The sequence below is a fragment of the Ammospiza nelsoni genome, chromosome 8 (assembly GCF_027579445.1).
Source record: "Ammospiza nelsoni isolate bAmmNel1 chromosome 8, bAmmNel1.pri, whole genome shotgun sequence".
NCBI classification, from domain to species: domain Eukaryota; kingdom Metazoa; phylum Chordata; class Aves; order Passeriformes; family Passerellidae; genus Ammospiza; species Ammospiza nelsoni.
Window position 1 is genome coordinate 32,276,318 of NC_080640.1, and position 13,340 is coordinate 32,289,657.

At 47.7% G+C, this 13,340-nt stretch overlaps 1 protein-coding gene across 1 annotated transcript in view; it reads right to left on the reverse strand.

The window, feature by feature from the left end:
* Positions 1-11,192, reverse strand: part of RNLS (renalase, FAD dependent amine oxidase) — a 58,792-nt gene extending 47,600 nt beyond the window's left edge. The window contains exons 1-4 of the mRNA XM_059477308.1: positions 11,081-11,192; positions 10,865-10,961; positions 9,664-9,806; positions 8,874-9,032 (exon numbers count right to left, since the gene is read on the reverse strand). Of these exons, the coding sequence (XP_059333291.1) occupies positions 8,874-9,032; positions 9,664-9,806; positions 10,865-10,961; positions 11,081-11,192 (511 nt within the window). The remainder of the gene's footprint in view (positions 1-8,873; positions 9,033-9,663; positions 9,807-10,864; positions 10,962-11,080) is intronic.
* Positions 11,193-13,340: the final 2,148 nt, after the last annotated feature.

Consider the following 13,340-nt stretch of genomic DNA (forward strand, 5'->3'; position numbering starts at 1 on the left):
AAAAAAAAAATAAATAAACCCAAGTGAAAAACTTCAAACAAAAAAAGAGAAATATTTTACTGAAAGGTGACACATAACATTATCATATATCCCAAAACCAACCATCAAAACCATTTTAGATTCAGGATCTGAAAATTCAAGGCTGGTAAAATTGCCCTAACTGGACTTCCTGAGGAATGAGATCTTACAGCACATCCCAGCCTCCTACAGGACAGAAACCAGCAGCTCATTAGACACACGTCCCACAAGACACAAATAGAGAAGTTTCAGAATTGCTCAGTTTGGTCTCATTTTTTGGCAAGGAACTTTTTTTTCCCCCAGCCCCCTTCCTTTTAGGCTCATGGCAGAAAAAGCAGCTTTGGAAAGATTTCTCCATCTGAGCCTAACCCCTGGAGAGAACCAAAGACTGGGAAAAAACTGAGAGGTATCTGTGTTTATTGTTGGGATAAACAAACTTCAGAGCATTTATTTGTTCTGTTCCAAGTATGTCCTGTGCTCAAATACCATCACCTTTATTATCCAGAAAATAAAAACCCCACTTTGTGCACAAGGCTGATCCTTCTGCACGTTCAGCTGATCCCATGTGTCTGTGGTCCCATTCTCTATTTTGGGTATTGGAATGACACAAAAGAGCTAAAAAAGCATCAGATAAATCTGTGACCAAGAGCCCTGGTGCTGCTGGACCCTGCCAAGCCAGCCCAGACTGCAGTGGCAGGAGAAGCACATCCAGGTTTAAGGAGTTACAAACAGCCACATCAGGCAGACTTGAAAGTGTCAGCACACAAAAAAAAAACCTTTTTTTCCCCAAACCAGCCCAGCTAAATCAGCACAATCTGCTGCCAGTTTAAGGTGCAGGTGCTCTGAAATCCCTCCTGGGACTGCACAGGAAAGCTGAGCTCAGGACCCAAACCACAGAATCACCAGCACTCGCTGAGAGGGCTCAGCCACTCTCCAGCCCCTGAGCTGCTCCCTGCCCTTGCTGGAGGAGCAGGATGTGCCAGCAAGTCTGTGGGCCACATGGTGAGCTGAGGATCACACCACTGAGGCTGCTAAAAATAACTCCCCCACCCTTTTTTGGGGGGAGAAAGGGTGGGGGGAGCGTGTCTGAGGTGCCACAGCCAGCTGTGCTGCTGCAGCTGGAGCTGGGGCAGGGACTGCTGGAGAAAATGCTTCTGCCACGTCCCCAGGCACTGCAAGGTGATGCTGTGACAGAACAGGACTCACTTTCTCTGCAAGGTGACTTTTTGAAGTGCTGGTACCCATGTCTGGTCAAAGGATGGGCAGCCATGGAGGGGGAACCAAGCTTGGAGAGAAGAAGCTGCATATTTTCCTCTTCCAGCACATTGCATCTGGTTTTCCTTCTGTTTTACCCTGACATCTGTCAAATAAAGACTTTCAGCTCTCCACCCAAGACAGGCAGCCTCAGCTGACAACACCAAAATGCAGAGCAGCCCTTTATCTAACACAGATTGGATTTCACTCTCCTTTCCAGGCCTCCTCTCTGCTCACACACGTGGGGTTTCTTCCCCACACTCCCCACATGGAGAGGGCCACTGGCATCAGTGTGTTTGACAGGTTTCCAATGTGCTCCATAACTGCAGAATAAACCATTACAAGCACTGTAGATATTTTAAAAAACACCTAAAAGAAGACCAGGTTTTCAATGTGCCAAATAAGCGCAGGATAAGATCATTATAATCACTGTAAATATTTCAAAAAACACCTAAAAGAAGACTAGGTTTCCAATGTGCTCAATACCTGCAGAATAAACCCATTATAATCAATGTAGATATTTTAAAAAACACCTAAAAGCAGACCAGGTTTCCAATGTGCCCCATAACTGCAGGATAAGCCCATTATAATCACTGTAAATATTTTACAAAACACCTAAAAGAAGACCAGGTTTCCAATGTGCTCAATAACTGCAGGACAAGCCCATTATAATCACTGTAGATATTAAAAAAAAACCAAAAAACTAAAAGAAGACCAGGTTTCCAATGTGCTCAATAACTGCAGGACAAGCCCATTATAATCACTGTAGATATTAAAAAAAAAAACCAAAAAACTAAAAGAAGACCAAGTTTCCAATGTGCTCCATAACTGCAGAATAAGCCCATTATAATCCCTGTAGATATTTTAAAAAACACCTAAAAGAAGACCAGGTTTCCAATGTGCTCAATACGTGCAGGATAACCCATTATAACCACTGTAGATATTTTTAAAAAAACCTAAAAGCAGACCAGGTTTCCAATGTGCTCCATAACTGCAGAATAAACCCATTACAATCACTGTAAATATTAAAAAAAACACCTAAAGGACGACCAGGTTTCCCATGTGCTCAACAACTGCACAATATGCTCATTATAATCACTGTAAATATTTTTAAAAACACCTGAAACAAGACCAGGTTTCCAATGTGCTCAATAACTGCAGGATAAGCCCATTATAACATTATAATCACTGTAGATATTCAAAAAAAAACACCTAAAAATACACACTGAAGAACACACACGGCCTACTTTGATATTTTTTTTTCCTTCTCCTGATGTGCAATTCCAGCTCTGGCAGCCTTTATTTTTAGCAGTGCTCCCTCAGAGAGGCTCTACCCGAGCTGCAGTGAGCCCAGAGGAGCTGTGCCCTGCTTTGAGGGCTGGCACAGAGCTTCTGGTGGCACCTGCTCCTCCTCAGACACTCCCCACGTGTGCAGTGCCACCTTCTCCTTCCTGCCTCCCTCACGCCTGCCACACCATCCCAAGGGCAAAACCCTTGACAAAATCCCAAATCCTCGACATGGAATGGACAAAACCAACAAAAACGACCTCCCAAAATCTCAGCAAAACAACCCCCCAAGAGGAGGGCCATGGAATGGACAATAACAACAAAAAAGACCTCCCAAAACCAAAACAAAACAACCTCCCAAAAGGAGGGCCATGGAGATGGTCTGAGGGATGGAGCAGCTCTGCTGGGAGAGCTGGGATTGTTCAGCCTGGAGAGGAGAAACCTTGGGGTGACCAAATTGAGGCCTTGCAGGGCCTGAAGGAGCCGACAAAAAAGATGGAGACATTACACGGGCCTGGACAAGGGGGAATGGCTTCAAACTGGAAGAAAGCAGGGTTAGATGGGATATTGGGCATTAGGAATTGTTCCCTGGCAGGGTGGGCAGGCCCTGGCACAGGGTGCCCAGAGCAGCTGTGGCTGCCCCTGGATCCCTGGCAGTGCCCAAGGCCAGGCTGGACTTTGGGGCTTGGAGCAGCCTGGGACAGTGGAAGGTGTCCCTGCCCATGGCACAATGGTTTTTAAGGTCCTCCCAACCCAAACCATTCAGGAATTTCATGCCAGAAATCTCCATCTCCCTGCTGGAATGGTGGGATCTCCTCTCAGGAGGGTCTAAAACGCTGCTGGGCAAAGTTTGGGGCAGAGCTGGCAGCAGCAGAGGGACACAGGGATGGGCAGCCTGGCACTGCACTCACCCTGAGTGCCCAGGGGTGAATCCTGCCCCAAATCCAGCAGGACAAGAGGGTTTCCTGCTCAGGGATGGATACTCCACATCCTGCTGCAGCCCCAATATTGTCTTTGACACCCCCATGCCAGGGATCCCCCCAATTCACCACTGACCCTTCCCCTGCACAGCCTCAGGCAGCACTGGGGGCTCTCCAGGTTTTAAAAGGAGCCCAACCAAGAACTCCAAATATGTTTCCAAAAAAGCCCAAATATTTCCACATTGAGGCCTCAGCTGCCTGATAAGCAACTAACAAATCAGTGTACATGTTTACAGTGGACATTTCAGATCTGTTAGGTAATGAGAGCTCCAAGCTGGATAAGCCCTGCTCGGATTGCTTGGAACTGGAACCACAGAATTCCGAATTTATCGTGGTGCTATCCAAAAATAAACACATTCACTCAGCAAGGACTTGTGACTCGTGAAAAATTATCAGGGTTTTGTGCTTTCCTAACTCACATTATAAAGCCTTCCCACGCAAATGCAGCCCTGTTTCACTTGTATCTTCTCATCAGCTTGTATTATTTAAAACATGTGGGACATTCACACAGATGGAAAAGGGAAAAAAAAAATAGGTCAGGCTGGAAACAAAAGCCAAGCCATCCTGTTTTATTAGCAGCTTAAACATGCAGAACTGTAATTTGAAATTCCAAGGAAAGCAACATAATGAAAACATTCTGAACACACAAATAAAAAAATAAAACCTACTGCAAGTCGCTGCTACGCTAAATTGCCATGTTGCCAAATGCCTTAAACCAAAAAACAGAACTGATAAGAAGGCTTCTCCGGCTGATATGAAAATGCACAGAAATAACTACACTGCTCAGTGATCATATGGAATCTGGGCTATAAATCCAGGATTTTTCTAACATCAGCAGCCTGTGTAACAGCCCAGCACCTTTGAAATACTGTTGGACAATGAACAATTTGCAAAATCTTGTCCTTTCATTTGCCAAGATCCTACTTTTAAGTAAATTTATTCTTTTCCATGAACTGACATCACAAACCTCAGAAACATTTATTCATTTCCCTTTTATCTGCTGCACAACCCCAGTATTTACTACCAGAACACGTAAAGCCCAAATCAGTGCAGTGAATTTAATTTGGTTCTTCAAGCTGAATGTCCCAAACATCATTTGATTGCTGCCACCTATTGTTGTTCCAAACATGTTGCAAGGAGTTAACCCTTTATCCAGCAGCTACTGGAAGTCATGCTGGAAATAATTCTGCCTCTGCTGCTGCTAAATATGCAAATAATTATGCAAATAAATATGCAAACGTATAATTAGCATCTATTTGGGTGTGATAATTGTAGAAAGAATGAATAAAGGTTGAAAATTAAGGTGAATTATATATATATTTATATATATATACACATATGTAAAACCACACACTGTTACATTATTTATTTTATATCTATTTTAAAATATATTAATATATGTTTATATTATATTATATTATGTTATGTTATGTTGTTATATTATATTATATTATATTATATTATATTATATTATATTATATTATATTATATTATATTCACACACCATTTATTGCATTATATATTTTATATCTATTTTTTTTAAATTACACACTACCTTCTCCATTAATCTAAGACTTGGCTTTTCCCTCACAAGAGATGTAAATCTGGAGCATTCATTTCTCACACAGCCCATACAAAATGGTAATTTTAGGTTGCCAAAGGCCACTTAATTCTGTCTCCTCCTAAACACACACAGCTTCACAAGGACATCATGTTCAGGCTCATCTAAGAGGTTAAAGGACACAAAAAATATCCAGTCTAGTTTAGTCTGCTGAGTTTAAGTATTTAAACAGCAATGTGAAATTTGAGGGGTTGTTTCAAAATATTAATTTTCCAAATATGGTGTGAATAAGTGAAAATTGTTAAAAAAAAAAAAAAAACCAAAAAAAAACAACACATTGGGGGGGCAAAAGACCTCCTCCCTCAAACAGGAAAATGGTGAATTCCAGAGTGGTAAATTATTTAGCTCCAGAATCCCTCTTCTATAAAATAAGGGCCTTCCAGAGCAGCAGGGAATAAGGGAATATTCCCAAATCCTGTCCCTTTTCCTTTGAGAGGAATGAGGGATTTGTCATTACAAACAAGCTGTGGGTCTGCTGGTAAAACCAGCATTGGGAGATAAAAGAAACAATGGGAAGGATCCCACTGATTGATGAATGGAAAAAGAGATTTGCTTTTACAAATAAACATTAGGTGGGCTGATAAATGAAATTAGGTATGAAAGATGAAAGAAACAGTGGGGAAGAAAAACCCCTAAATTCTATAAGAATCAAAAGTTAAAGGGGAGGGTTATATATTAGAGGGAAATATTTGGTATCAGGCATATCAGGGAGTCTGAACCTCTCAAGTACCTCAGAAATGGGCAAAAAAACCCTAAATTCCATAAGAATTAAACATTAAAAGGGAGGGTTATACATTAGAGGGAAATCTTTGGGATCAGGAATTCTGGGAAGTCTGTACCTCTCAAATACCTCAGGTAATGGGGTTCTGAGTTTTAGGGATTGTTGGTATTGGGTTTGTAACCTTTGTTATTTTTGGTTTTTATAAGTAATACTGATAAATAATGATTGTTGTTAATGTTATATGAATACTTTGAAAAGCTCGTCTTAATCCCTTCAAACACTTCCTGTTGATAAGTTGATTATATAATGTGAGTTCTCGGATTTTTATGGTAAGAATTATTATTAAGGTATTGTTGTAGTATTTACAGCCAGCTTTCATGTGTTTTACTGTTTCTTTATATGATCATTTACAAGACACGTGTCTCTTCAGGATCCTGTATTTTTGTTTCTTAAGTACTCATATGTTTGGTTTGTTTTTTTTTTTAAATCCAGATTGCCAGTTTGGTGGTTTTCTTCAGTTATTATTACAGACATACTCCAGCAGAGAGTTCAGCTGTAACATTAACTTCTTGGTTTTTTGAGTTTCAATTTTGTACTAGGTAATCAATCTTTCATTCAGCTGCATTTCCTCCACCTTTACACTCTCAGTATCCAGATCCGGGCTCACAACCCTGACTGTGACCACTTTCAGAGGAAAATGTGGCTGGGAAATTGGGATAAATGTGGGAATCCACAAAATCAGAGGGTTTTGGGAAAGCTGCAAAAGGCAGGCCCCAGAGACAGCAGAACTGTGATTAGAGATAAGCAGCAGCCATGAGATTGGTCAGCAGAAAAATTATTTAGATTGTAGAAAAGTAAGGACAAATAGGATAATGGTCTGTGTGTTAACACTTGTCTAGAATAACTCCCTAAGCTGCAGAAAAGTTTATCTAGCAAGATATTAGGAAGGTTAAAGCTTAATAATGGAGCTCTGTGCGTTGTGTTTTAAGGCGTACAAGCAGGTATTGTATTTGAAATAAGCAAGAATTGTTTTAACCAAAGGTACCTGTGCTTATAGTGGTTGGATGGAACTACTGTCAATGTGCTTTTGCTTTGTGTGATTGGTCAAGAAGCTTATAAAGTGAGTTGTAACATTAAGTTCTTGGTCTGCTGCCTGGGATGTGAGCTGCTGGCATCTTCCCATTGTCATAACCAAGTAATGAGAGTGATGCTGGAAAACAAAACAGCTCAAGGCACATTCCCAGCAGCCCTGTCCCCTGTGTGGTCTGTAAATAACCCCCTTGTCAGCAATAATAAAAAGGAAGTTGTGTCCTCCAGAAATCTGAGAGATCCCAGGGGAATGCCCCATGGTCTCTCCCTTTATTGGAATAAAGTGAAAGCACTCCTCTGTCTCCTTTTTGGACATAAACCTCTGGTGTTTGTGGATTAATTTTCCTGACACCTTTAAGCCATGAGTGGCCACACGTGACCCTTGGCTGGCCACACAGGGGGAAGCCCTCCCCTTCCTCCAGCTCTGCACATCTCCTGCTGCATCCCAGGGCAGCAAGAGAGCCCTGTCACCCGCAGTGACAGCCACAGGGAAGTTCCAACAGGCAGCAGGGACCTCCCCTTCCAGGAGCAGCTGGAATCGCTACCGGGAGGGAGCGCACAAACATGGCTCCTGCAAGAATCCGATTTCTGCCCCTGGATTTGGGAAAGCAGAGCATAAAAATGACTAAAAAGTGTCAGTGTGGAAGGGAGAGAACACCTATTCCTTCCAGCAGCTGACAGGAAATTGCACCTTAAATGCCAGGCGAGGTGAATCCATGGAAAGCTCCCTCCTCTGCCAGCAAAACTCGGCTCTCTGACAAACAACCAAAACATCCCTGAGATTTACACACAGAGATGCACCCGAGCCTCTGCAAGCCAAAACAGAGCTGAAAGTGCACCCTGCTCAGGCTCTGGAACACCCTCCTCATCTGCTCTTACCCCCACTCAGCTCTTAGCATAAAGAACCAGGGGTAAAGATGCCCGTGGCTCCAATGCCAAGGAGCTCTGGGGCAGGGGGAGTCAGAGATGTCCATCAGTCCTGCAGCCTGAGATGCAGAATTAACAGCTGGATGGACATCTGGAAGCTGGGCTCACCCAGGGAACAGGCAGACAGGGGAAGAGAAACAGGAAGAAGGGGAGGAGAAGACAAAACTTGCTGGATTCCCTCAGAGAGAAGTCAATCCTGCACTTACAGAGATTATGAAGAGAGGATGTTGTGGGAAGCACCTGGCAGCTCCAGCTCTCCCAAGAGCAAGTGAAATGAGCTGTTCACCTTAATTACACCTTCTGAAGGGGAGCTGCCTGCTTTCTGGACAAGAAACTATTTAATTACCGCAAGAAAAACTATTTGCAAAGACATCAGTGCCAGCTCAGCAAGGCCTTGAGGTGCAGACAGCAGAACCTTGGGAAGGCTCTGAAAAAAAACCACTCCCTCTACTCCTCTTCTATTTTTATTTCTAATTTTCTATGCTATTTCTTATTTTATTTAAATTTCTTTCACTATTAACCAGACCACCTCACCTGGGCCAAACTCACCATTATTTTCCAGGGTAAATGGGAGGCCTCATAAAACAGCAACCAGCAGAGAAATCCTGTTCTTACAGAATATTTACCCATTTAGGCACAAAGCTTAAAATCAGAGGCTGCAACGAAGACACTTCTCTTTTTAGAAATGCCCAAGAAAACCTGTGCAATTCAGTAACTATTTGCAAGCTGCACAAAGACAAGCCCTGTTTTAGAAGTCAGCAAAAAAAAAATCAAAGATCAGATTCAAAACTGACTCAGCCATTTAGATATTTTATGCTGTCAAAGTGCCTCGAAGTTACCCACCTCTTATCATTCTCCAGCCTGTCCTGATGGAATAGTTAAGCAGCTCAGACTGCTGAGTGTTATTTTTTTGCTTCACAAGATGCTCAGATGCTATTTTAAATTCGACACCTACCATGCTGAGGGCTGAACTTACTGTTGACAATGTCACCCTGCAGCTGGAGAATCTGTGGGACAGGCATGGTGAGAATTACCACATCAAACTGCTCCGGGGGCCCAGCTTTCCTGGAGACTTCCCACCTGCCATCCCGCAGGGAAATGTGAGTTACGTGCTGCTCATAGGACACGTCTGCACCTGGATGGGGGAAAAAGCAGCAGATAAATACCTCAGAGCAGGGAATTCCACAGGGAAAATGCCCACAGAGAGAGTTATTGCAAGGGGAACAAGGGGGAATGGCTTCCCACTGCGATTATAGCTAATTATTTACAAGATCAGGGTTTTAAAACAATCAGCTGATTAAAAATAAAAATTAAAACAATTGCATAAAGGGATCACAGTTTGACTGCTCTCATAGCTCAAACTTTGCTAAACAGGGTTAAATTAGTCATTGTGGTTGTGGCACATGACATCTAAAGTTAGAAAGTTTTAACTTATTTTCCATCCAAGGTAGTAGTTAGAAAGTTTAAACTCATTTTCCTGCTCCACCCAGCAGGCTCACATCCTTCCCCCAAAACACAGGGTGTTGCTCACCCTTTTGCTCCCAGTTACACATCAGATATTCTATTTGCATAAAGACTTTTATACCTGCAGGACATAGAAATTCACCGAGCTCACAGACACGTTCATCCATCCGAGCGACTTCCAGACACACATAAACCAACCAGGAACACAAACATCCTCATCAGGGATGTAAATTCCAAAGGCACCGCCAAAAACACGGCCATTAAAACCTTTCCCTTCACACGAGGGCACCCAAAGGCATTACCTGACTGCTCCAAGTAGTACTTGACAACCGAGGAGATGCCCTGGGGTGCCACGAAATTGCGGGAGCCTTCTCTCTCCACCAGTCCCTCCACGGGAGCCGTCAGTGGCTTCAGGATGCCGTGGGTGACAAGCTCCTCGTAGAAGCTAGAAAGGGACAAATCCACAAGGAAATGGATTGAGAAATCCACGAGGAAATGGGTTGAGACACCCACGGATGAATGCACGGAAATACACATGAAAACTGGCTCCGTTTCTCACAATCGAAGTTAAGACCAGCCTGAATTTTAACAGGCTGCGTTTCAAGGCAGGTTATGCATAAAAGCAGCAATAAAAAAAACAAATTACCTTGCTAATTGCATTGGGCCTGGCCTTTTACCTGACAGCAAAGCTATCTGTGATGGAATTGTCAGCAGCTAGACCCGGAGGCAGAGGAATACACAGCGGTTCCCTAAATCTCTTAACATCACCACGAACTCCAAAGCCACTGAGGAGCGCAGGAGTATTCCAGGTGCCTGAAACGCTGCTTTCCTGCCTTTTCGCTGCTTTCCAGGCAAAATTCTGCATTTTCAGAGCGCTGCAACACCTCCGTCCCCTTCCCCACGGTACCCCTACACCTTTCATCCCAACCCACGCGAAGTTTCCCGGTTTTCACCCCTGCATTCCTGCCCTAAATCCCGCAGGGAGGGCAGAGAGTGAGCGGCTGCGGGGGTCTGGGTATGATGGGGGTTAAAGCAGCTGTGCACCAGCAGCGGGGTCCCTAAGCGTCCCCACGGGCCACCAACCCCGGCGACACCTCGGGACGGGCGGGATGGAGGCGGAACGAAGCGCTGGGGGCGGGATGAGGCGGGATAGGGGCGGGATGGAGGCGGGATAGGGCGGGATGGATGGGGCGAGATGGGGCGGGATGAGGATGGGATGGGGCGGGATGGGGGCGGGATGGATGGGGCGGGGTGGAGTGGGATGGATGGGGCGGGATGAGGATGGGATGGATGGAGTGGGATGGAGCGATATGGGGGCGGGATAGATGGGGCGGAATGGGGGCGTGATGGAGCGGGATAGGGAGGAATGGATGGGGCGGGAGAGATGGGGCGGGATGAAGCAGGATAGGGCAGGATGGATGGGGCGGGGTGGCGATGGGAGGGGGACGGAATGGAACGGGATGAGGGCGAGATGGAGGAGGGATGGGATGGGGCGGGTCTCACCTGAGCCGCGGCCCCGCCAGCTCCGGCTCGCAGGTGACGAACTGCGCGCCCAGGTCGGCGCTGCCGTGATCGGAGCGGGTGGTGCTCATGCGGCCCCCTGCGCGACAGCGGGTCACGGACCGCCGCGACACACACGACACACACCACACCGCACATGACACCACACCAGACACGCCGGGCCCGGTTTCCCTCCCAACCCCGGCCCGCCGGACCCACCTGCGCCCCGCGCCTTGTCCCACACGGCCAGCTGTCCCCGCGGGGCCCCGCGCAGCAGCGCCGCGCCCGCCGCGCCCGTCAGCCCCGCGCCCACCACCAGCACCCGCGCCATGGCCGCCGCACCGGCACCGGACACCGACAGCGACAGCGGCACCGGCACGCCCCGGACACGGACAGTGACACGGGCACGCCCCGGGACACGCCCCGGACACGGACAAGGACACGCCCCGTGGTGGGCGGGGCCTCTGCGCCGCTGCGCGTCCCCGGTGCGAGCCACGCCCATGGGCGGAGCGGGGAAAGGCCACGCCCACAGGCGGCACGGGTGCGCGCGGGAAACCGCCGAGACATGGACCGGGCGCGCACCTCTGTACAGACACATCTGTGCTGGGCGCACATCTGGACTGACACCTCTGTATGGACACACCTGCGCTGGGTGTACACACCTGGGCACACATCTGGACTGACACTTCTGTATGGGCACAGCTGGGCTGGGCACACACCTGTATGTGCACACCTGTACACACGCACACACACCTGTACACACACACCAGACCCGTACGTGGGAGCCTGCCTGGTGCACACACCTATACACACGCAGACACCCCTGTGTCACACACCCCTGTGTCACACACACCTGTGTTACACACACACCCGTGTCACACACACACCTGTGTCACACACCCCTATGTCACACACATCCGTGTCACACACACACCTGTGTCACACACACACCTGTGTCACACACACCCCCTGTGTCACACACACCTGTGTCACACACCCCTGTGTTACACACACACCCCTGTGTCACACACACCCCTGTGTCACACACCCCTGTGTCACACACACCTGTGTCACACACAACCCCTGTGTCACACACACCCCTGTGTCACACACCCCTGTGTCACACACCCATGTGTCACACACACCTGTGTTACACACACACCCGTGTCACACACACACCTGTGTCACACACCCCTATGTCACACACATCCGTGTCACACACACCCCTGTGTCACACACACCCCTGTGTCACACACCCATGTGTCACACACACCCCTGTGTCACACACCCCTGTGTCACACACACCTGTGTCACACACACCCCTGTGTCACACACCCCTGTGTCACACACCCCTGTGTCACACACACCTGTGTCACACACAACCCCTGTGTCACACACACCCCTGTGTCACACACCCCTGTGTCACACACCCATGTGTCACACACACCCCTGTGTCACACACCCCTGTGTCACACACACCTGTGTCACACACACCCCCGTGTCACACACCCCTGTGTCACACACACCCCTGTGTCACACACCCATGTGTCACACACACCCCTGTGTCACACACCCCTGTGTCACACACACCTGTGTTACACACACACCCGTGTCACACACACCCCCGTGTCACACACACCTGTGTCACACACACCCCTGTGTCACACACACCCCTGTGTCACACACTCCTGTGTCACACACACACCTGTGTCACACACCCCTGTGTTACACACCCCTGTGTTACACACACACCCGTGTCACACACACCCCTGTGTCACACACACACCCGTGTCACACACACACCCGTGTCACACACACCCGTGTCACACACACCTATACACACACAGGCGCCCCTGTGTCACACACACCAGTGTCACAGTGCCCTGTGTCACACACACACCTATGTCACACACCCCTGTGTGTGACAAATCTGCCCACCTGGAGGTGCCACCCAGCAGGAGCCGGGGCGGTGTGACACTGTGACACCTTCCAGAAGGTGCAGCTGGATCGCCCCCAACACCTGGCTGTGAGGAAAGCGGGGTGCTGTGCCCGGAGCGAACAGGGCTGGCGGGTGGTGACACTACGTGGTGACACCGCGTGGTGACACCGTGTGGTGACACTGCCCCAGGAAAACATCCTCCCGTCCCCAGAGCCCCGAGAGTGGGCAGCTCCGGGGAGGATCCGGGTTGCTCCCCTTGCCCAGCTGCGGGGCTGGGAGGAGATGCTCCAGAAACCGTGTGACAGGATCGCTGTGGTATGGGGGACACCAGGAGGCGACACTTTTGGCACAGGTGTTATCAGCGGAGAGCTGTGAGGCGCTGCAGGGCTGGGGATGCTCCTCTCCAGAGGGAGCTCCGAGCTGACCTCAGGGCAGGCGCTGTGACACGAAGCAACGCGACACAGCGCACACGCTGCTCTTCTCAAGGTGTGAAAAATCACTTCTTTTTAAAATTTAAAAAAATTTAATAGCAATAAAAGA